We start from the raw sequence: 23,511 nt of genomic DNA, 5'->3' as shown, positions 1-23,511 counted from the left end.
TACAACAATGGCTGATTTCAGTTTGATCAGTAGCCATGATGTCAGGGCACACGCTCTGTGCTAACAACTAACACAGATGTGCAGACAAATGACCAACGTGCGTCTGTGGTGGGGCAAACCATCCTGAAAAATGTGTAAGATACTCATGTGCAGACCTCAACATGAGCTCTTCACAACAAGACTGCAATAATGTTAGCAACTTAGCATTTTCATTGTTTAAAACCACCTCAAAATTTTTAAAATTGTGTACAGTGTGCAATTTTCAGCATACATTCATGTCCCGTACGTTACATTACATTCTTGTCCGTTACGCTCTTATCCAGAGCGACTTACATAGTTAACATGTTTTACATCTTAGCCATTTATACAGCTAGATATTTATTGAGGTAATTCCAGGTTCAGTACCTTGCCCAAGGGTACAGCAGCAGTGCCCCAGTGGGGAATCGAAGCAGCAACCTTTCGGTTATAAGCCCTGCTCCTTGCCACTATGCTACACTGTCGCCCCACATACAGGATGTGAAGCCAAAATACAATAATGACTTTCACCGATGAGCAATTTTACAGGTCAACTGAACGTTAAACCCAGACTAAATTATCTCATTGATCTGACTTGTCACTTGAATGTTGAGGTTCTCTGCTCTTGCCATGAAGGGAGGGAAAAAAGCTAAACCTGTCAAAACAGTATCCCACATGGCTGACATGACCCACAACCCAAGAACAGCAAGTATCTTCAGCTCATTCTCACAAGGCTCAATTAACTATTATATATCAAATATAACTATTTAACTCAGCACTGAGAAATTGCTGCACTCCCTGAATTTGACTTAAAAAGCCAAACACAGGTGCAAAATTTTACTGAGTTTCAGAATCACATGAACTCTGGCGATGTAAGATCAAGTAGCAACTTTCCATTTTCAAACCATAATTGAGGGAAAATTGCATCAGAAGACTTTGGGACTGGGTTCAGAACCCTCAACCAATCACCATCTATGTCTGGGAAAATGAACCTTCATTTGAGGGAGGAAAAATTACTCTGCACTTTTTTCTGTCTTTTTCTGCCTGACAGAAGCTTTATTTAGTCCCTTCTTTAAACCTGCTTTGTGGATTATCCTACAAGACATAGTGTAATGGCAAGGATACGACTTGTCTAAGTGTCCTTAACAGCTTGTGTCAAAGTGCATCAACCAGATGTGGGATTAAGAACAAAATTTGAAGAGTTATTCAATGTTAATAATTCAAATCCATTGTCTGTTCTTGCAGCAGCTCATTTTCAAACCATCAACACACCTTCACACCTTGAGCATTTTCAGTTAAAAGACATCAGAAGCTCTGAACAAAAGAGTTTCGTTCAGACCTCGGATGGGAGGAAATTGCGTGATGCCCCATCTGCAATTAGACGGAGCATTGAAGAGAGAAGTAAAAACGAACAGGTCATGCCATATCAGCTTAGCTCATGGGCACATGGTGGATGTGAATAAGTCATGGGCAGACAGTGACTCGTGCTTTATTTATTGAGGGCCCTGAAGTGCCGCAGCGAGAAAACGATACCTCAGTGAAAGCAGGTGCTTCAGGCTCCGTGGATACAACAAACTCCGTCTGGCTGTTTGGGCAGCCCCAATGCAAAGCAGAGGAGAAGCAGAGGGAACAAAAGTTACCCAACAGTTACGTAAAGGTATATATTTGCTGGATTTTTCCATTTACCGTCATGCCTCAGAGCTACAAAAGGGAAACAAATGCTTCTCGTGGCAGGTGTTTACTTCATACTTCGCACAGGAACACTGTCACGCACTTTTCAGCACCAAGCACAATGCAAATGCCATTCCCAAAGAAAAGTGCGTCCCGGACGCACATACAAACTAACAAACTATGCCTGGGGTAACATGACGACAGAGGTTTTAACGTCAACATAAACGGTCACCATCTTACCACATGATGTAGGTTTACCTACCCGTGAAAACTGCTGAACTGGACCATGGAACTGCTTTTATACAACGCTTCCTCTCATAAGACATAAAGCCCTGAGAGATCTGGGGGAGATAAATATGAAGGAATTTAAGCCCCTTTTAAATTCCTCTTTTCAAGCCATGGATATACCACGAAGCAGCTGTATTGCTTTCTCACATGTTCGATAAGGAACAAGTAGACTGAATGCAAAAACAAACAGTGAGGGGTGTGGAAACTCTAGGAAATGGCTGGAGAGGAGTAATTTATTTAATTTCAATTCAATTCTCATCTGAGAATGAGGCCGTTACCATTTTCTAAGGCAACAAATGCTACTTTTTTGCACTCTGATCCAACATAAGGGCACACAATATTTTACTGAGGCTGTGGTGTGGGTAAAATTCATGTCTGATGCATTAATGTTTTAAGACAACTTCAAATTAATTATACATTGCTTAGCTCTGGTGGAGTGGTCCATAGCATTCAAGCATTTTTTGTTAAGCTTCAGAAAGAACAGGGTAACTCCCACTCCCATGATGCATTTCACACAGAAAATCAACAGCAGCAACCAGCAACACAGCAGCAGGCTCTGACACACTTCCTTCTCATACCCCGTAATTCATTCCCATTCCCATTCGTGTCACCCAGTCAGAGTGTGCAATTTTGGCCCTCCACACTGCCAATTCACATGCCAGACTAGATTAGCAAAAGTGGGCCAAAACTTGCTGGGATTCACAACTGCAGTTCCCAGCTGTGCTTTCCCAGAATTGTCAGAGTAAATCCGCCTGAACGCAGGATTACTGTGAATAAGTGTGTGACCTACTGAGGAGAATGAGATGCATAGCTGCTTATAGGTCTATTTTTTCCAGACATCTCATTTCAGAAAGACATCTCCTACAAAGACACGACTTATATTAACGTCTTCAATTAGATTTTTTTTGTGTTAGCAAGGACGAAATTGACAGCTTCTGGTAACACCTAAGTCAACAATCCACTCAGAGACTTCAGAGTGCTGTGCTGCCATACAGCCCTTTGACCGTACCCTGCTTTTACCCCTCCAGCCCCGCGTGTGCATTGCGACACCTGCTCAGTGCTCTGGGTTAACAGTGCCCAAGTAGCAGGGGGGTGGCGAACGCTGGCGGTCTGCCCGCTGGAAGGCTGTGTGTGTAGCTGGGATATTCAGCGCCTGCCAACGCCGCCAACCCAGCTCTCTTGCTGGCACCAGCTGCTGTAACTCATTGATTAGACATCAATACACATGCTCTCCCTGAGTGCCATCCTGCCGGAATCGTCCTTTTTTCCTGTCCTGCCCATTGACGACAATCTCACCCTTTCGTTCCCCTACACAGATGGGTCACTTCATTTCTGGAGCATCAAATGCTTTCTTTCAGAGGTTTGCCAATGCCAAGGTCGTCAAGACAAACTTCATTTTTACCCGACAGGCCAACCAAGTCTGAGCCTGCGCCCCACTTTTTTTTTCTTTTTGCCCCCAGTCTGCAGATCAGTGGGTGTGTTTGCACAGTACACTGCAATCGATACATTCAATTGCTTTTAGTTAATCACACTGTTCAGCGCACTGGGGGCCTCCAGGCACTAAAAATGAAAAAATCAAAAAGACCTTTCCCAAGCACGCAAGTTAAATCAGATATCCTGTGACCATGAGATTACGCTCAATGAAAGGAAAGACTGAAGCATTTCCATGTGGATATTTGCAGCATTACTCCAGCATCTGTGCTTAAGGCCATAAACTGCCCTACGCTGCGACATATGTGGTATTTCGTAGCTTGTGTCAGGCTTCCTTGAAACCCGATACTCAGACCGCAGCAGCTCCGTGATGATGACAGATGTCTGATGAACTATAAATAATGTCAATCCAAAAGTTTGCGGTCTGGCACTGGATTTGACTATTTCAAAATGACATCATACACCACGATCATCAGAGAAGCTGGATCCTTACTTTGTGTGGTGGACTGAATCGATCCGCCCTTCCTAAACAACATCGCACATAATGCTTGTAAGGGATTTCCTTCAGGAAAATAACCTTTCCTAAGGAAGTGCTCTCCTATTTTCTTAAACAGACTCAAATGAAAACATCTTAATTACTCAACCGTGTAACATGAACTTTTATGACAAGCAAATCATAGCTGTGTCAAATCAAGCTGCTTAACAATCAGTAGTGCTAAAAATAGTAAAAGATGGTAAAGGTAGTAAATTCAGCAGCTGTCAGTTACGTAATGCCAATATGATCCAAGTCTAAACAACCCAACCAGTACACTGTGTATGAAAACAAGCAAAAATTATATATCACTGATTACAGTGCAACTCACAAGAAAGTGGGTTCACTTTAAGCCTCTGTGCTTCTGCTCAACACTCTGAGCATGTTAAACCCAGACTGGTTAGAATCATTTCACACCAACTCTGCTTTAAAGGCTGGAGGGGGCAAGGAAATCATGGACTAAGACAGGAAGAGTTGGGCAAAGCCAACACTATGCAAAGGACACAAAATGGATAGTCTCAGACATAATTACTACATGCAGGATAGATGCTGAGCTAGCAACTAAACCTAAAGTGACCACACAAAAGAGAAATTAAGGGTCAGCCCCAGTAAAAGGATATACTTAACTGGTGATGGAGTGCTTTTCAAAACAACCCACCCTATGCAGGTCACATGACCTGAAGCGAGCGGGGAAAAAACACCGAAATGGTACAGTTTGCTTGTGTATAAATACTACTCTCCGTCAAGAAACACACTTGTGGAGGCAAATATTGGCAGATGGCCACCGCCAGTGTTTTCCAAAGTGAGATGGAAGATGTTGCAGGTTGAAATAACACAAAAACAAGTTAGCATCAACATCCGTCTATTTGTGCTTCCTGGAAAAAAGAAATCCTAACCGGTGGACAGAAAAAGTGACGTTTGCTGCACCAAAACAACTCGCATGGAAAACACTGTTCACATGAAGCAGTCATACAGCAGGGTGATGTTTTTATCCACAGTGATTTGAAATAGGCACAACTGGAGGTTCACAGGAGGCACCTTATAGGCATTAAAACTTCTAATAAAAGACGCTTTTCATCATACTCTTCATGTGGACCATGTGCTCCAATGTGCCCAAATTTACAAAACTGAATTTGCTTTACACGTATGGTGGACACTTACATGAAAAGCCACACACACACACAGGCTTGGAAAAGCACTAGCAAAAAGAGACATTCAACACTACACGAACAAACTATTTGATAAAAACAGTATTTCCAGGAGAAGAATAAACAACCACAGAGCATCAGGTTCACGGATTACGATTCAGTTAATGGAGCGCTCAAGTCTAGTCAGAAATGTTTATGGAACGCATGCCGGTACAAATTAAGCTTTACAGTATGTGTTTTCTTTAAGTAAATATGATCTATTATGCAGAACTTGAGCATGCGACTCCCTGACTATTTTGGGAGACATGAAAGAGCAGAGGCAATTTTAGGGCCTTCTGTTGCAGTTACTCGTGATATCCAGAGGCAGGTGCCTGGAGGACCATGGCTGGGACGGACGTATTCACAGGAGGGTATCCAGTTTAACCTTGGTGGGATGGATCGTTTACAACCCCGCTGTCACTACCCTACTTCGTGCTGATAAGCCAGGAATGTTTTGTGGTCCATATGAAATGTGACAAAGCTGAGGACTTCAATTCCCACAGGCTCCGTAGCAGAGACAAAAGTTACAGCCACTATGATCAGATATGCTGACCATAACAATGATCTGTCCATATCCAAGCAGCAGGGTCAACTTGCACACATCAGCCAGAGAACATTCCTATTAATATTTTTTTCATCCAATATGCTTAAAAGAAATTAATTTCACACATCAAAAAATAACTAACCTTGACAGATTAACTACATATGGGGTAGGTTACTAGTCTTGCTGAAATTTCAATTGACTATTACATACCACTGAATAAACAACTGAAACAATTTGGCTTATTATCATAAGCAACAAAGCAATGTAGAGCAGAGGCTGTGAAAACTGCCCTTACCTCAGTCATTAGCTACTAAACTACAAAGAAAATGTACATAGTTGGGGCAGACATTTGAAAACAAAGGTGAATCCAGACAATGCCTGTTTATGGAGCAGTTCTTTTTGATCACAGGGTATAGAAATAAAGAAATAAAAGACAAAAAAAAACAGGATCCTTAATATTATGTCCAATTACATTTGACAAGGGGGGAAATCTTTAAGTGAGATTAATTTCAGTCAACCAACCAAACACCTGTAGAAATCAAGCATTCTAGCTCCAGGGACTCTGTGCATAGAAGATTAGGCCCCTACTTGCTTCTGGCAGTTTCTCATGAGCATTCACATGAGCTTTTTGCATGATGCGAGAAATTCACAGCCAAAACCCCACGTTCTCACAGATCTGCGCTGGGTACAGCGCGTCCTAGAGAGGGCTCCTTGTTGTTACTGCAAGCTATCTTTAGCATGGCACCGATTTCATGGTCTGATTTAGTTTAGTGGAGACAAAAAACCCTTTGGAGTCCCCTGTGAAAACTCACACCACCCACTGGCACTTGAACACTTCCAGCCTGTGCCCTTGAACTTGGCACACATGGCTAAAATACAGATTTCACTCCTCTGGTAAAGAAACTGAAAAAAAGACAATTGGTGTCAATGCATTCCACCAATTCCTTCAACTAATATTGGCAAACGCTCTGTATCTTTGACATTAAAAGAATTTCAACGTTAAAAGTGTATATGTCATATACATGCCACAAGAAGAATGAATGCACTTCATATATTCTGCTTGACACAATGGGGTTTCTTGCTGGACTTCCCTCTTGTACTGTACGGATTCAACAATAACATTTTTCTGCTGCTTCCCATATTCTTCCTCACTCACTTCCCTCATGAACCTTCATTGATCAGTTTCCTTCAACGGCTGCCTGTTGCTTCTCCAATTTGCTTTGCAACCTTTCCTCTGGATAGGGTTTCATCATTCCACTCCTTTACCATGTCTCCCTCCCTCTCATGTCCCGTGACGGCCTTCCGTAATTTGGAATTTCACTTACAATGCAGAATTTCTTCAATCTCTTCACGGTCCCACCCTCTTTTTTCTAGTACCCTAGTCCTGGACTCAACTGCCAGCTCACAGACTCCCAGACTCCTATTGTCTTCCATTATGTCGCCCCTAAAGACACACCTCTAAACACCTCTTCTCAGTTTTCCCTCCACTCTCCGATTTCTTCTTATTCATGCCCAATTTAATGTAACCACACCTTTCTCACACCATCTGATTGAAAAGCATTCAGCATGTTTTATCTGGTTATTAATTTCATTTGAAGATAATTATGCGCTAGATTTTGTCTGGTAATCCATTTGGTATAGTAACTCATAATAATGAGCAGAAGTGAAGTGCCTTAATTGTCAGGAAAGATTACCACCTGCCCAGGTGTCTGCAAATGTGCTCATGCGCTGCAATTACAGATGGTACTTTCTCTACTTTCCCTACTTTTCTCCAAATACAAGAAAGACTTTATTTCATAAAAATTTCATAAAAATTTTATGACTCAGAAGCAGCTGATTTCACTGCAATAACACTGGCAATGATTCCTATTTTTCTTTACAGTCTTACAGCAATACTACTAACATAATTCTGAATAAGGTTCTGAGGTTCAAAAATCCTACTGCTGAATCTACAGTTTCTTTGTGAAGATAAACTTTTACATTTTCTCAAAGGTTTTTGCCTAAGATACAAAGTTAACTATAAACCATTATGGCAATTTGAACTCCCCCCCCAACCCCACCGCCACCCCCACCTCACCACCCCATCCCCCAAAAATATACATGCTATGTGCACTCAACACTGTTTCGGACACTACAGGATTTCGGATTTACAGGACACTAAGTATTATACATTATACAATGTATAATTATATATAATTATACATTATATAATACACATATTGCACCACAATTGAAACGAATTTGAATTTAATGGACTACAGTCATGCATCAGGCACATTTCAGCATACCCTGAAGATAGGCTGCCCCAGCCTGGATCAATGCTTTGAAGGAGGGTAAGAGAAAAGGGCACTTTAATCAAATCACCAAAGAATCAACAGTGTGGGTTTTTTTTTTTTAGATGGAGAGAATATGTGGTCAAATAATTGAAAGCATCCGGCCCGTTTCATGCAGGAAATATGAGGGGGTTCATTTGTGAAGGGTTAGGCTGAGACATGCAGCATTTGTGTAGCAGCATGCAAAGCCCACACTCATCCGGGCAGCGTTCGTCTGACCTGTGGCTCTTCCACGAAGCTCTACTAGACGGAGGGCTCTTTCTTCAGGGAGAATTACAAAATTCTCATGCTATGGAAAAAGACAAAAATGACAGTTATCATTGTGTTTGCAACTTTTTGTTTTGGAGCGGTCACACTGCTTTATCATCATATCACCCTTATCTTTAGGTGTAAATATTGTGAACATAAACATAACTGCACATAACTGCAACCATATTTTGACTCAACTTCAGAGACAAGTGATTAATGAACAACTCCTAATAGCCAGCAGCAAGACTGTAACTAAAGAGGCTTCCTGTTTTCTTCATTGCCCACTACAAGCCTACTTCAGCTGTACTGTACTGGTATTTTGCATGGATTTGAAATATCAGTTGTTGGAAATATACAACACAAACACTATGAACCTGTAGCCATAAAAATTCAATAATACTCTTAAGACTCAGCACTGTCTGCTCATAACAAGTGTTTACTAATACAAAGGAGAAATAACATTCCCACCTTCAGATATAACCCTTTTTCCCCCCCAAACAAAAAAGTCACTCTGTACTCTCTGCACCTGCCTCTATCTACCAACAGCTGTAGGGCTTTTAACACATAGCAAGGCTATTACTCTCCATTCAAATAATCCTCACAGGTCCAAAGGCCACCGAGAAAGGCAACTGAAAAGCACAAGCTTCAGCTCTGGCAGGCCAATAAGACCCAAGAACACTTGCAGGAACACAATGAACATGAAAATTACATATTAACTTCTAACATGAGGTCATCCAAATGGCTTGTGGTACTTGGGTTCAAAGGAATATACCCACTAATCAAAACTAAGCTTACAAGAACAACTGTCAGTTACTCCAGCATCATAAATTTATGAAACAAACCAAAGCGTCCATATAAAGTAGGAACAAATTATGTTTTGATTCAGAAAATAGACTTTTACTTCTCTCTGGCAGGGCTAAATTTGTATCTGGTAATACAGTGGCTGCACGGAAAAAAGTTCAAGCACACAGGAAGGCTACAAACCCACAAAATGGGCACCATTGGTCTTCACAGAAAATGTTATAGGGCCTATACATGAAGCGTGCTTGCCACACATTTAACAATCTCATCCAGCTGTTGTATGCCCAATGAGCTGAAATGTGACTTCAATATTCTGTACAACTTGAGACAAAAAGCAATACTGTGCACCATAGAAGTGGTCTGAATCACAAGAGCACTTGTTGCACAGCACTGACATATTTGTTTGTTCTTACACATCGCAGGCAATTAGCAGGAACATAACTTTCCTTAAACCATACGTTAAAAAACGTAAAACGTCTCAATCCACGATTCGCTGAAATATCAATCAAGGAGCACAATTTGGCCCTTTTCACTCAGCTTCCTGGAGTGAGAGCAAAAATGACGAGAGGCAGGAAAGGACATCACTCTCTCAGAATCCGAGTGACAGATGGCCGGCCCTCCTTTCAGACCCCTTTCCTATCTGTCAGTGTGCTTCCCCACGCAAAATTAAAGCACTTCAAAAGGATGAAAGGCCTTCGCTCAAAGGGGGGGGGGGACAGAGGGGGCGAATGCCCAAGACTTTAACTCTTAACAAATCCACCACTACAGACATGCACCGGCTGCAAAGTCATCCGCATTTTCTTTTTAAATGCAAACTTGCTAAAAGCAGAAGATGCGGAATAAAGACTACAAAGCTAAAAGCAATACATGACACTAAGAACAAAAAGCAAAGTACACTTGCCGGTGTCTGCAGTTTGGGAATTTGATACAAATGATTCCAATGTGAAAATTCTAAACTGAGATTAGAAAAAAAAATTAGACACCCTGCTGAGCCATTGTTATTCTATAGAAGGGATATAATCCATATTTAGGTCACATAAAAGCCCCCCTTAGATTGTTTAAATTTGCATTTTTAAAGGAGCAACATCAAATTACACCACATCAGTCTAAAAGCCATTTTGAAAATGTTTCATACACAATACACACCATTCAATTTAAACGTTATACAACGTTTGTACTACATAGATACATACATACAAACATTTGCCCACATGACTTATTCAAAAATAAAGATTCTGAAAGAGGACGCTACTTACAAGACAAAGAGCAACGCTGATATGAGGACAAACAGGAGTATTCCTCAACATTCGTGCATCACAAACGAGGTCACTGAATTTGGCAGATAAACCTGAATATCAGTTAGGCTTACATTTTCCATGGCTTTAACATTATTAAATGTTTGGTTTATCCTTCCGATTTTGGCTTATATGCAAGGTACTGCTCATAAAGCCGACACATAATGGAGAGAGCACTCTTGTAGCGATGCAAATGTTTGGCTGGAGGAGAGGCTGCACAAACAGATCCCTCAATCCCTGCTCAATGACAGCAGAATACTTGATGTTGGTTAGTCGGAACCTCAAAAGATGCGAGGGGATGACAATGCTCAAAACAGATGGGCAAAGGTTCAAAGGTCATGGCATCCTTTACAGACTGAGGAAGTGGCTCGATTTGACTTCACTTGACTCAAAAATGTGATCTCAGCATCCAGGACATCTCAATTCAATGATGCGTGACAGACGCAGCATCTCCAACAGAGAGCTCTGCCAGAGCTGAGGAAGTCCAGATGACAGGCAAAGTAGTCCAGACATCTCATAATCTCATTGAAAAGGAAACAACTGTCGACGATGCCCGATAAATTGAGGACACTGCATGGGATGTGGCCACGATCCTTTCCAAATAACATCTGATTGATACTGAATATTTTCAGTGGATGATTATTCAGAATAATGACTTCCCCTTGAACTTGGATCCAATTAGTTCAAGAAAGAACAATTCACTGCTCCACATTCATGTCTCCAAGTATTCAAACATCAATATGAAAACAACCATCCTGTAATGAAAACCACAAACATCCAGCCTCCAAAGTGCCTTTGGAACATGACTGGATTCCGGTTGTCCAGAGACACAGGAACGCTGTACCCAGCGGCTCTCTGCTGCGACAGCCTCTTGAACTCTGAACTCTCGGTATGTGGTTGAGCTCCTCGCCCCCTCAGTCAGCGACTGTCACAAAAGTGGGCCGAGAACCGCCCTGCCGTGTGGCCTTCTCTGCAAAGACCTTCTGCATTCTGCTCCTGTCATGGTCCACATCTGGAAATATCCCACCACCATGACAGACCCGACCGCACGATGCGGGAGGGCAAGGGAGAGGACAGAGAGGGGTCTGTCCCACTAAGGGTGTTTCTCCATCACCACTTTTAATGTCAACTTATAATCATAGTCTGAATCACTTTTTTTCTTTTTAGTCTGTTTGCAAGTTTGCAAAAATGGAAACAGCTGTGTATCAAATTTCAACAAACATTCCCTAAACCATTTCCAGAGGTAGGGACATCCACGCCACATGCACGAGAGATAAGTGCACTGCACACACAGCCGAGGTCAAAAGCCTGCTGTGTGTATATATTTGATGCAAATCTAGTGCAGATGAGTGCTGCATGTGATATAGCGTGCTGTGATGAAAATGGTTGAGGATGCAATCCGGGGGAAAATATTAAAGAAATTGGTTTTTGAATGGTGATGCAGACATGGATGCCCCAGATCATCTGATCATAAGGGACGGCTGACGTAAAAAAGCAACTCAATGGAAACCACACTTTTATCACTCCGAGTATGTTGGTCGCCTTGGCAATGCAGCAAACCTCGAAATCAGAAACATCAGCTTGTTTAAAAAGCAGTCATTTGAAATGGATATCGTATTTGGAGTGACATCAGAGATTAGTAAAATTCAGCTCACCCACTTTTTCCAAGCAGTTGCACAATTTTACAGCTTTATGCTCAAGATGAGACTGCTACCCAGTTTGTAAATCAGTGTACTTTTTGGTTAATGGTATCCACTATGTAACTAACACCATGTACTCTCTGGTTAATCATGTAAGCCCTTCTGCCCTACTTACCCCATTGCTACCACAGTAAACCCCTTTTCTTGACAAAAAAATGAAATTCCTGCAAATTCTCCACACAGAACCATACACGGAATGAGGCTTGTTTCTGCAATGTGGAGCAAAAAGGATTATAAAAGCTTGAACTGCAACAGAAAGAATCCCCGTCTACAAGATTTAAACCTCAAATCTGGCACTCGGACCATTGCACCCCTACAGGAAAAAAAATCCATACAATAGCCCCCCTGTATTTACAATCCTTAAATGATGAAACCAGATCAGTTTCAAATGGTTTCCCCTCACAGTTCCACTGTTCCATGACCATCTGAAATGGCAGGGAAAGGTGTCCGTGGTGCCCTTTCTAGAAACAGTTACTGTCACTACTACTTAAGCATTTCAATGACATTTGTTTTAAAGATATAGCTTTCGCCACCATGACCCATTTCCTAATGTTCAAATAAATGGATCTCAAGTGAAAACCATTTTACATCATATGCAAATTTAAGCTTTTGGATTCCATCTCAAGTGCCAATTGTTCTAAAGAAGCCAAGCCAATGCTCCCCAGCACTTGTCCAGATGAGACCATGTTTAAGACAGAAGGGCAGCAAACAATGACAAATACAGATTTCAAATAATGAAAATGAAATGCGTACATCAATTTAATGTTCTTAAGCATATCGTACACAGTGTATGACTGCATGTGTGAACAGCATTATTGTGTCAAAATTTCAGCTAGCTAAAGACTGGAAAAAACGGGGTGCATGACATGGATGCCAGTCTTGTCTACAGTAGCTAGCCAGTCACACTATGTTGAGCTGTGACCCAGCCAGCTACATACCATTAACACCTTATAACAGCATTAATAATGGAATTATAATGATAATCTCCATCCCTGCCCTTTTAAGTAAAGCAGAAATGCAGTGAAAGCATGAAAGTATTCATTAAATGTTCTGCTGTGACAACCAACTGTTAAATTTAATTTAGTATGGGGGAAAAAAAAGGCAGAAGAGCAACTAGGGGTGGGCACCGATTCCTATACGACCGGTATCTACCGGACCGAAGTGCAACGCAGATTTCAGTGCCACTTAACCCTTTCGCGCATACGGTCACACCATGACCAGCTAATCACCGGTGTGATTAGCCGTTTAGCATGTATGCTAAAACTGGTGCGATTAGAGCACTAAATTGGAGAAATTGTAGCTAATTTTAGCTTTGAGGAAACAGCGATTTAACTCTAAAAATATAGCAAATGTTAACTGAAAACTGTGACGCTTAATAATGCTAATGAAAACAACGAACCATGTAATGTAACACGCGCGTTACATAAAAAATAAGTTACGTGCGAAAGGGTTGTTAAGGTGCTAGGTTTCTTCCCGTATTTTTTTCCCTTTAGTTATATCTGATGTGGGAGCACATCTCCAGTTTTCCGAGGCCCCGTGAAATGCTTCTGGGGAAAAAAACACCACTCGTATCTATTCGATGTTGATATCACAGCAACGGAACTATGCTGCTTCCATGTGGTAGACAGAAAAAAATGGCAACAAAAGACAAAGAGTGAAAACATTTGTTACGTGTTTTGTATTTATTTATATCTATATATTTAAGTATACCTTAAACTGTTAACAGTTAGTATATTGTTCAATTTCAAGTTCAAATTTGCCTTAGCAATAAAAAAAAAGACATTCTTTAATGTCATCGACCGTCTTTTTGTGCTTTTTTAAGTATCGGTTCAGGCACCGTTTAGGCACCGGTACCATTTTAAAAGTATCTCTTTAGCACCGGTATTGGAAAAAACCCAAACGATACCCAACCCTAAGTGCAACAATATGTAACTTCTTACTGATATGCACACAAATACACACATTTTTCTTTATTATACATATTTTTTTCCTCATAGTACCATGCACTTAGGATAGCTTTTGAGAGAGAAATATTTAATGTTTTATTCCAATGGTGCATGCTGTTAATCTGTACATCATATTTTTAAGACACTGTGACACTGAAATTTTCAACACTAGCCAAGACTAATAAAGCTACTTTTCTATGTAAACTCTTACTCCGAAATCCAAACATGGTATGCAAAAACTGAGAGGGCCTGCAGAACGGACCACAAGCAGCATGAATCTTAAGTAGTACCACGTTGAGGAAGGCATTGTGCCAGTGATGGGGTCAGGTTCTGTGTTTCTCTTCACTTCCTTTTGGCAGAACATTTATCATTCTTCCAGACGAACAATTGTGCAACAACACTGACAAGCACAGGCAGAACAATGGACAACTAAATCGGGGCCTCCATCACCCCCTGCAATGGTTGCTAGGATACCTTTGATCCTTCAGACAGCTTGTCAAAGGGCTCATCACTTATTTAAAATCTAACCATGAATTTGTGTTTCATTTGTAAAGATAAAGATTCCTAGAGATTATATAAAAAAACAGTTGGATTAATCACTAGTGAGGACTTGGGAGAAACTTTTTTCGTAGTAGGTTTAAAGCATAAAGTTAATGTTAGTTGGAAGCAAGCACAAAATACATTTGACAAGAATTAATTTTACATACTAAATAAATGTGATTTCAGACTTTGAAGAGGACTGATTTGAGGTAGTTGTTGTTCCCCCACCCCCAATGCCTCAAATGTGAACGTCTAATTTCTAAAAGTTATTTAAGTTCCAAAATATTCAGTGTGGCCAGCACTCCACAAACCCTGCAAATTAAAGTTTGATTGTGAATGGCACCAGACAAGATTTCTTCACCTTGCCCTTACAAGAGTGCCGTTACACTTAAGGGTTAATGCCCCTTTATGTTTGAGCGTGGAACAGGTGCAGCCCAGTGTGTTGCTGGACTGGACTGTGCTGACAGGGCTCCACACAGCTAGCCATTGAGAAATGCACCACTGAGTGCACAGCGTATTGCCATGCGCCTGTTCCAGCAGTCTGGGACATGGACGTGATCAGCTGACTGTCAGAGGGCAAAAATACAGACTCATCCTACTCTGCCAACTGTTGTCATTATGACAACCGCCCCCTTTGTCAACAAAGAGACTTTCGTGGAACTATAACTTAATTGTAAATAGACAATCAGCTTGAAGACAAGAATGCATCTCATAAATGTTAAGCAATACAGTTGTTGTGTGGAGGGTAAGGAACTGGACTGCTGTAGAGCTGCTACGGAATCAAATCCCGAATGTGAGTGGGCTGCTTCTCTCATACCACTGCGAAAGCTTGTTTGACTGTTTGATTCAGTATCCAGTTTAGAGGCACAGCTAATACAATAAAAAATAAAAGAAATGCAAACATGCAACATGTATGTGGCTGACATATGGAAGACAATGTTAGAATATATAAACAATGCTTTGCTTCAGCTCCATTGTAATTATTCCAAACAAGCCTTTAATGTGGACTATTCAGTCAATTACACCAATTAGACAATGTGCACTGCACTAGATTGCCCAACATGCATCTGCACGTTTCTGTCGTTTCAATTCCCAATTAGCTGCATGCCACAATGGAGTTGCAACTTGCACTAATTTCTATGGCCTATTTTTTGCTCATTGTTTGCTCTGAGAACTCCCAACTCCCAGGAACAAGCTACGAGCTGGTGGCATGGGTTCAATCTTTCCAAATGAATAACTCTGCCAGCAAAACAAAAGGCAGTCAGCAGCAACAGCAAACATACCAGAGTAAATGAGCATGCAAATGAAGCCTCATGCAAATGACATGCATCTCACAGGGACCAAAAAAAAAAAAAAAAAGACTCTTTATATCCCCTCTGCTCCTCTATGCCTGAGGGTCTGGGAAGGGTGTAGAAGCCCCCTGAAAATGATATTGTCGTAGTTGCGTAGTATCGTCGTGCAAAATGCTTCAGGTTAACGGACACCAACACAGGGATTGAGCATACTGTATCATGTCAATGTACCAGCTTGGAAGAAATAAAGCACCAACTTACTTGTCCGTCATGACTTCAGCTAATGAATACGGATTCATGAAATTTTTCAGCAGACTCCGAGATAGATGAATGCAGCTGAGGATAATTCCAACTCACCTGTAAGTAGAGAAATACAATTCAACTAGAGAAACATTCAAACCACACACACACAAACAATATCTGATGCATTCACCTTCACATCTAATCATACTATTCACAGCAATTTTGAAACTTTTCATCAAAGATAAACATTGTGGGTTTGAGGTAAAGGATTACATGTAATTATTTTAATTGCAGACTGAACTACAGTAAAACATATTTTAAGACTTTAAAAATATGAAAAATTCACTGATATTCTTGGCTTCTTGCTTACACTCATATGGGATTTTAACCTGCAGTTGTTTCAGACTTAGTCTGCATGCTCACCAGTATGTTCCACTCATCTATATTGCAGCTAGGACTGAACATTTTGAGTAATTTTAGAAAACACTCTAAAAAGGCACAAACATGAGAAATCAAATAATATGGAAAAAATTATTAGTATTATGGTTATGTCAAGCATTTATTTTTCAGTCCAGCTACTGTTACACATGTTACACGTGAACTGTAGTTATACTTGCAAGAGCTGTGAACATCAAATTTGAACACATTTCATGTAGTGTACCCAACTCTCTTAGTTTGCAAACATTTTGTATTTAGCAAAATAGGTTTACTGAAAAAAACATGCGTTACTATTGCTAATAATAAAGACTGTTTTCTGGTGAAATGAAACTAACAGCTATTAATGTTTACAACTTCCCAGTGGACAAATGTGAATTAGCAATACATTCACCATAAAAAAATCAATACAAATGCACAAAAAGGACAAGTGCAGATGGCCATTCGCCTCATTGTTGTGGACATTTCAGAGGCTCAAATGGAGTATCATAATAGATAGTTTACAAGCACTCTTCTCCATAGCAACCTACATAGCTTACACATCATTTATATAGCTGGATGTTTACTGAGGCAATTTGAGTTAAGCATATTAGCTGAAGGTCACAAAAGCAACACCCCACCCAGAAATCAAACCAGCAACCTTCATACATCCAGCTGCATTAAAGAATGAACCACATTGTTGAGGAGTGCAGCAACAGCTTGACTGGCATTTCCCTATTAATCAACAGTATGCTCACTTTGCCTCATTATGAACAGCTGAAGGAGAAGGTACTGGTGTCATCAGGGACGAACCAAGAGTTCCTAGAACTCTTCCCTTGGAATGACTGGAATCCTGACTACAATCACTTGATGTTCACGGGGACTATTCAAACCTTGCATGCAAGGAAATAGTGCAAATGTCTGCCAGTCAACAAGCAGAGGAACTTGCATTCCCTCCCAGGTCAAGAAGGGACCACTTCCTGTACTAGCATCCAACACCAACGCCTAAGGCAAGAGATGCTTGGTGTTAGATGACTTTCTGTGGACTGAAAATACAGAGTTCTTCAAGATTTTTGTTGTCAGTTTATTAACATGACCGCAATATTTGGCTTATTTGTTTAATCTCTCAGAGAGTAACTGAGGTATCTGGGGTATCTTTCATTATTTGTGGCCTCATCCTTTCTAATATAATGCAAAGTCTGTCTGGTCTTCTTTCAGGTTTCATAAGAGTGTAGTAGGTGTTGTCAGTTGCACTCCCAAGAAAATATTTGCTCTGTCCTCAAATGTACATTGGCTTCTGCCCTATGATTTTGCTGCAAAAAGTTAATTTTCTCACTTCATTTGAAAATGTGTGTAATTGGCAGGTATCTGGCTGTAGCCAGGGAGCTGTGTACTCAGATGACATGCCTTGCCAAATGCCTTGCCACAATGTGGCCCCCACCACCAGTCCTGCCTTCTAATTTTCTTCCAGTTTTTACATCAGCAGGTAGAGGAGATGTCTAAACCACTTAAATATTGTATGATACACTGTTAGCTTAATTCTTGTTACAAAGAACTAGAACTTCTAGTGATGAGCTGTACTTTGAACAATTTGTTATTCTGTGTAAAATCCATTCCAAAGAGTTACATTTGCAAAAAATCAACATCAGTCTGCTGTGATCAAACTCCAAGCATTGATTAGTTGAATGTTTTCATTAGCTAGTTAGCCAGACAGCTACAAAGTTACCTTTGCTCTGTCTATCTTTCAATACACAGCTTTCAATCTCTCTTTTTTCTTCAGTCTCTCTACACAATATAAATTGAAACAGGCTACATTTCTGTAAATCTAGTCAGTCTAACAACCATTAACGTAAATGTTATCAATGACATTCATAGTCTTTCAAATGTGAGTTGCTTAATTACATGACAGATTGCATCATGATATCATTACATGACAGACAGCTACACTATATGGACAAAAGTATTCCGACGCCTGACCATTACATTATAATGACATTGTATTCAAATACATATACTTTAATGTGGAGTTGGTCCCCCTTTTGCAGCTATAACAGCTTCCACTCTTCTTGGAAGGCTTTCCACAAGATTTTGGAGTGTTTCTGTGGGAATTTGTGCCCATTCATTCTGTAGAGCATTTATGAGGTCAGGTAATGATGTTGGACGAGAAGGCCTGGCTCGCAATTTCCGTCCCAAAGGTGCTCGATGGGGTTGAGGTCAGGGCTCTGTGCGGGCCAGTCAAGTTCTTCCACACCGAAGTCATCAAACCATGTCTTTGTATTCCTTGCTTTGTGCACTGGGGCACAGTCATGTTGGAATAGAAAAGAGCCTTCCCCAAACTGTCGCCACAAAGTTGGAAGCATAGCATTCCAACTTTGTCTTGGTATGCTGAAGCATTAAGATTGCCCTTCACTGGAGATAAGGGGCCTAGCCCAAACCCTGAAAAACAGGTGTGGCCAAATACTTTTGTCCATATAGTGTATATTTTATGTCAGGTTAGCCTGCTTATTGTGCATTTTTGAGGATGAGTTGTGTTTCGTAAAAGAGTTAGCTAGCTACACATGTTAGCGAGCTTTTTTTGACTAAAACATTAAACAGAGGAGTGACCAGTCAGCTACTATAAAGATGAATGCAGATGGATCTGTTTGAAGTTATGTCTACATAACTAGCTGAGTGTCAGCTGCAGGTAATGTTGCATAATGTTAGATGGCTAGGTAGGAAGCAACACGTTTCCTCATTCCTGCTACCTTGCCATAGCAGTTTTTAATTCTAGTTTTAGTTTTAGCCAAACTCTTCAGTTTTCCAAACTCTTGAAAGAGTTCCAAATAGAAACATGTTGGCAACAGTTACCTAAAACTACAGCCTGTAGAACACAGCCTAAAGAACATGCCGACAAACCTTAATATCCAGTGATACGAAGAGAACAACTGACATAAGTTATTAAAGGTTCCTCATATTTCACTAGAGCAGACCATGATGACTAGCATACAGAACTATCACAATTTATTATGGATATTTCAGCAATCATGGTGAATTCTAGAAAGTGTATAATTATGACCAGCATCAGTTTATATATATTTTAAACAATTTTAAACAAAGTGGAATTGTTTACTTGAATGAATATATTTTAATTGCGGTTGTTTTTTTGTGGCAAACTATTTTTTCTCTATTTAGATAAAGTGTACTGCTGTTATTTTGCTTATTTGAGAATTTCTACAATTAACATTTAAACATGTATCTTCAGTAAACAGCTCGCAAAACTCAAAAAATTTCAGAAAATATGTTATATAGCTTCAGTTTTTTACCACCCAAGTTGTTTGTTTTGAAATTCTTATCTTCCATCTCACACAAATCGTGACAGATGCAATTTTGTGGTGATGAATAATTTTATGCCCTGTCCATCACTTGGCTGGATGAACATTTGTCAGTGGAACCGGTCAATAAATCACTTCAAATTACTCAAATTTGTATTTCGTCATTTTTGACCACATCCTAAAGTTTGCCTGTAGTTCCACTGACATTATTCTTAAATACACCAGATAAGTAAATGGAAGAAGCCCCATCGTTATGTAGTTTGCAACACATGAACAAAACACAACCCCCTGTGTTTGCTCACAAAGAACATTTAAACAACCCAGGATAGCTTGCAGCCATGCCTGACTTGCTCACAATTACAAGATGAGGAGGAGCAGTCGCCAGCTTTGTGGGGGAAACTGTTGTCATGGCTACCCAAAGAGCCCCTGGGAGTGAAGTGCCTGCATAGAGAAATCCAACTAACCAGCAATGCTTCAGCTGGGAAATGTGAGGTCTTCCACTGCAACCACTGCTAAACAATAAAAACCAGTTGCTCTGCTTATCACAATCTGACAATGTGGCATTACCATATCATTGGACATGGATTCAGCCATGAATGGAGTCACAGAGAACTAATTTCAATGCCGGCCATTACACTGCAAGTGAAGTTTGTCACAAACAGCTACAAGCAGAAATTCACATACAATTGCACTCATTTACCCATTATACTAATCGCTGAGTAATCATGTTTGTTGACAGTTCACTGTGGCAGTTTGCCTCTGTCAAATGCTTCATAAACTCATTTTATCTGAGAAATAATAGCACTACCTTCCATAATATTGTCTGAATATTGGAATATATTTTAGTTAAGAGAGTAAATCAAATCTCACCCAGCCTGAATGTATCATCAGGCTACTGATTTCAGACACCCTTCCTTCAACAGGCCATTTAGTTATGAATCTTTGCTTTACAGACTACTACAAAGACAGAATAATACAGATTACTGTTTTATAACAAAACATAGTGATTCCTCTTTGTTCTCTTCTACAAATGCCTTTCCATTTCTTTAAATGGAATAGCCAAAATGATTGGGCATATACTGGCAACAATGCAAACATGCCTACAGATCATGTCTACAAACACTATGTTATCCTACAAGCATGATCAAAGCTGAATTAAGAAGGGGGAGGAAAAAGAACAATGCTCCTTTGCCGACAGCATCTGTCTGCAGCGACAACTGTGCAGGCTTCCAGACAGCCACTTGCCTTGGAGCCTGCGTCAGTGTCTCTAGGGAGAACTCACAGATCCTGGATCACATTCCTGTCTGCCTAATTTGCTGGGCCGTGCGTTTCCCTCCATCATCGTAGTGCCTTTCTGTACACAACACCGTGGAGTGTAATCTCAGACCATAGACTGAAGTATGCGCATAGGGAAAGTCTGCCTTCCTCCTATAAATAGTATGGGGGGTCCCCTACTATTAAATTAAGAGGTGAGCCAACACAGATTTCATGAACCAACAGAGATTGCTAGAGTCTGTCAAACAACACCCAATTATGTCACAGAATTATAAATATTGGGATTTTAAGGATTAACATATAATAAACACTATCACAAAAAGATTTATATTTTTCACTTTAGGTTTCACGAGCTAAAAACTAAATCAATACTAAAGGTACCCTTCCAAGGTTCCCCATACGAGGTCACTGTTTTCTTTTTAGATGTGCAATGGACTGTACAGGAACTAGGTTTTAAAATTTTGCAGCCATAATGGGTTAACACCAACAGCACACAGATTGCCCATAGCTATCATGCATTATTCTAAGACAAATTTTCATCTAAACTTAGCATTGCTTAAAATCATGTGCTTGTGTGAATGGAGTGGATCCACCCTTCTGTACCAAAGAGAATATTTCATTGATATGCATCAAATGACCTCTTCTGATATAGGTTTTGAGACTGGTCATTCCCTGGGTTATTTGGAGGACCAGGTTTCAGGGGGCAGGGCAGCTTTACTTGTACAGAGGGCATTTAGCATGCAGTCTAAGGAAGAGGCAAGCTTAAACCCCTTTCCACTCACCTCTATCAGTGTGCATTTGAAGGCAGCCTTATAAGGCTGTTTCCACCTATGCCCAGCCTGTTAGTGGGGTGGACATGGATAACATCTAGGTTCATTTCTCTACCTAGTACTAAATGTGGCACAGGTAGGTGTGTTTACAGAACTAACAGAGGAAGAAGTTGCCGTGTACAACAGCAAGTAAACAGTGCAATCTCCTGCATTTAGCAACATTAAATACTGAACATGTCTAGACAGCCTATATTGTTCAACAACGGAGATGGAAGGAGCTGAAATGTTATCTACCACTGAAATGTCACTTTGAAGTAAACAGATTACTGCAGATACATAGGAGGTGTGTACTACCTAAAGCAAATGGTGAGTATAATAGGGTTAAATAGGGTAATATGTACAGTATAATAGGGTTAAATATATTTGAGGAAGGTGGAAGAAACTCAAATATCTACATAGGAGTGTTGTGTTATGTTGCAAATAGTTGCAAAGATGTCGTCACAGTTTTATCATGCCCAAGGTTCATTAATACATGACATATACCTTTAACACTGGAAATAAATATGGCATCACGTCATTTTGTCCCTCTGTGGGATTGATCTGATGTACAATGCATACATCAAGCGCTGTTTCTTTACTAATCTTCATGTGCCTTCAAAGAATACACAAATGGCTGGCATGAAATATTGAAGCTATTTGTTTTATGAAATGTTGATGTTCCTTAAAAATTGTTATCGCTCTCAATTTGTTCCCATGTGCATCCAGTCTTTAGAATTATCCGTTAAGCTGGTTGCATATAGCAAGAGGCTAGAGCACTGCAAAAATGGATATAAATCCCAGACCATCTTATCAAAAAACAGCAGACTACATCTACAGCTTAGCCAAGCAATGGGGCCCTGTAATTACATACTAATGAAAAATAATGAACAGGAGAAACCAGTGTTGTGCATAGCCTGTTTAAATGACAACAATGTGATATGCAAATGTAACCAGCTACAACCTCATGAGAAGGAGGGGTGCACCAGTGCATTCTGGGCTTTGTATGTGGGTTAGTTAGCCTCAGGCTGCTTAAAAAAAAATCACGAAAGATATTCAAATGAGCTAGTGCTCATAATCTTCAAAACAAATGAAGGGCTTTTCAATATGAATACATATGGAACATACGGAATACATCAGGAACAATATTAAATTTTAAATTTATGGGGAACTGGTCATTTAAAATGAACACTGCACAGCAGAAACATGCATTACTGTTAATAAGTCAAACTGGTGTACCCTTTGTCATTCTAGGCTTCTCTGACCTACCGTTGCAGCAGTGTGCAAACACTGCAGCTATCTACAGCTATAATTCCCTCCACATAGAAAGCCATTCACAGATTCTTCATTTCCTTGGAATGATAATGTCTGGATTATTCAGATAATGTGATCAAATGCAACAACTTAATTACAGTTTACCATGTCTACCAGTTCTCTTTAAAGATGGCAGCTCTGGTGAAATGTAGTAAGCTGGTAATTGCCCCACTGTTTAATAAAGTGTATTTTATCACATGCATACAGCAGTGATTTTCACTGTCTTAAAAAAAGCTGCATTCCATCACATTCAGAAGCGTTATCCACAAACTCTGCTTTACCCAGGGTGGCTAGATTTATTTCACATCACTCAGTGATCTTTCT

General features: G+C 40.3%; 1 protein-coding gene across 6 annotated transcripts in view; it reads right to left on the bottom strand.

Moving 5' to 3' along the window:
• The window catches only part of LOC118777823 (semaphorin-4D-like), a 47,513-nt gene that overhangs the window by 11,593 nt on the left and 12,409 nt on the right, over window positions 1-23,511 (bottom strand). For 5 of the 6 annotated variants that reach the window (XM_036529016.1, XM_036529009.1, XM_036529012.1 and 2 more), the window contains exon 2: window positions 16,086-16,181. In XM_036529016.1, the coding sequence (XP_036384909.1) occupies window positions 16,086-16,123 (38 nt within the window). In that variant the 5' untranslated portion in view covers window positions 16,124-16,181. Of the gene's footprint in view, window positions 1-8,220; window positions 8,291-16,085; window positions 16,182-23,511 lie in introns of all 6 variants that reach the window. The other variant, XM_036529014.1, reaches the window with a different exon arrangement.

This window comes from Megalops cyprinoides, chromosome 5, assembly GCF_013368585.1.
Source record: "Megalops cyprinoides isolate fMegCyp1 chromosome 5, fMegCyp1.pri, whole genome shotgun sequence".
Classification (NCBI taxonomy): Eukaryota; Metazoa; Chordata; class Actinopteri; order Elopiformes; family Megalopidae; genus Megalops; species Megalops cyprinoides.
The sequence above is the reverse complement of the archived record's forward strand: the minus strand, read 5'-3'. Positions and strand labels throughout refer to the sequence as shown.